The sequence below is a fragment of the Sinocyclocheilus grahami genome, unplaced genomic scaffold (genome assembly GCF_001515645.1).
Source record: "Sinocyclocheilus grahami isolate Dianchi unplaced genomic scaffold, SAMN03320097.WGS_v1.1 scaffold14117.1, whole genome shotgun sequence".
Classification (NCBI taxonomy): domain Eukaryota; kingdom Metazoa; phylum Chordata; class Actinopteri; order Cypriniformes; family Cyprinidae; genus Sinocyclocheilus; species Sinocyclocheilus grahami.
In genome coordinates this window covers 1-1,452 of record NW_015515210.1, presented here as the reverse complement: position 1 = coordinate 1,452, position 1,452 = coordinate 1, and the positions used below count along the sequence as shown (strand labels likewise).

Genomic DNA, 1,452 nt, shown 5'->3' with positions numbered 1-1,452 from the left:
ATTCTTGTTGTGGCGCAGTGCACGGACTGCTTTAGCTCGAGACACGTTGGCCTGTGCCATCACCAACTCGATATCTCTCTGCTCCAGCCCACCCTCATCCAGCTTACAAACAGACAAAGAGAATATGGTTCATCTTAATTTAGCTGCTTTATTCATTCAAACATATTTCTAAAAGGAAAAGGCCATCCAAAAATGGTGTCATTATTTACTGACATTATTTCATCACAGAAAAAAGAAAGACACAAAGGTTTGGAACGAGATGAAGCTGAGTAAATGATGACAGAATGTTTATTTTTTAGGTCAACTATCCTTTAAATGGAGGAAATGAAAGATTTATACCTCCTCTTCTTCCTCGCTCTCTTCTTTTATTGTCAGGCTTGGTGTGATTTCTGATGGCAGAGGTGAGGGGTCAAGAGGAACCTTAAATTTCTCTGCCGCTGCCTTGTGTACCTGTTGTGACAGGTCTTCAATCTGAGAAGAGACGGACAGAAAGCACAGATGAAGATCAATGAACAGATATAAATATTTAAATATTCATCTTGCAATTGGAAATCTGTGCCACTGTAGCCAGATTTTTGGAAGGTATCCTTGCATATGCAATAAGAAACAAAATGATGGGAAAATACTAACCTTGGCCTCTCCAAAGACTATGTAAATATCCGAGGCAGGGCTTTTAAACACATCTGGACGTGTAATAACAAAGAGAATATTCTTGGACTTCCGAATGGTAATGCGTGTCACTCCGTGGATCTGTTTCAGCCCGAGCTTTGACATCGCCTTGTAATGATAACAACCACATGGAGGAAGAGACAGTAGGTCAGGGACTCACAATACAGTGAGTCTTAAAACTGCATGAAACTGCATTTGCAGTCCTACCTTTCGTGCTTTTTTCTCACTTCGACTCTGTTTGGCTCTGCTCACTGACTCATCAGCAGGAGAGTGTGAGAGCTATGAAAAAAAGAAGATATGAAGGATAAAGAGAGCATAGTAGGACCTAACATTGTTCATACAGTAGACTTAACTAGACTCAAAAGTGCAAAAATATAATTTTTTTAGCAATGATGTATGCAAGTATATTTTTGTTGATGCTTCCAACTAATGCTCTGCTGCACTCAAGTAATTAATTGCTGCTTGTTCAGTTTACTTAATTTTAACATTTATACTAGCTGTCCAGTTCCACTTAAGTGTTATTTTTTAAAATCAAGATAAAAAAAAGCATTTAGTGTTATGTTATGTGCATGTTGCTTTACTCACACTTTACACGACAAAGGTTACTTTATAAACAAAGTAGCATTAGTATGTTAACATGCACTACTGCTATGCCAACTAGTAGTTAATTGTAAGATACGCAACTGGTATAGTTTGACATGTAATTTTGAGTTTTATTCAATTCACTCAAGATCACTCATGAATCTACAGCCCACCTGTGGATTTGAGGGTCTCAGCAATGTC

The 1,452-nt window shown here is 38.1% G+C and overlaps 1 protein-coding gene across 1 annotated transcript; it reads right to left on the bottom strand.

Moving 5' to 3' along the window:
- Nucleotides 1-3: 3 nt before the first annotated feature.
- On the bottom strand, nucleotides 4-1,448 carry LOC107579097 (nascent polypeptide-associated complex subunit alpha-like; the record flags this gene model as incomplete). The annotated part of the gene is made up of 5 exons (XM_016264970.1): nucleotides 4-102; nucleotides 340-471; nucleotides 631-777; nucleotides 877-948; nucleotides 1,425-1,448. Coding segments are annotated over 5 exons (474 nt in total), but the record flags the coding sequence as incomplete, so codon positions are not given.
- Between the last annotated feature and the right edge of the window lie 4 nt (nucleotides 1,449-1,452).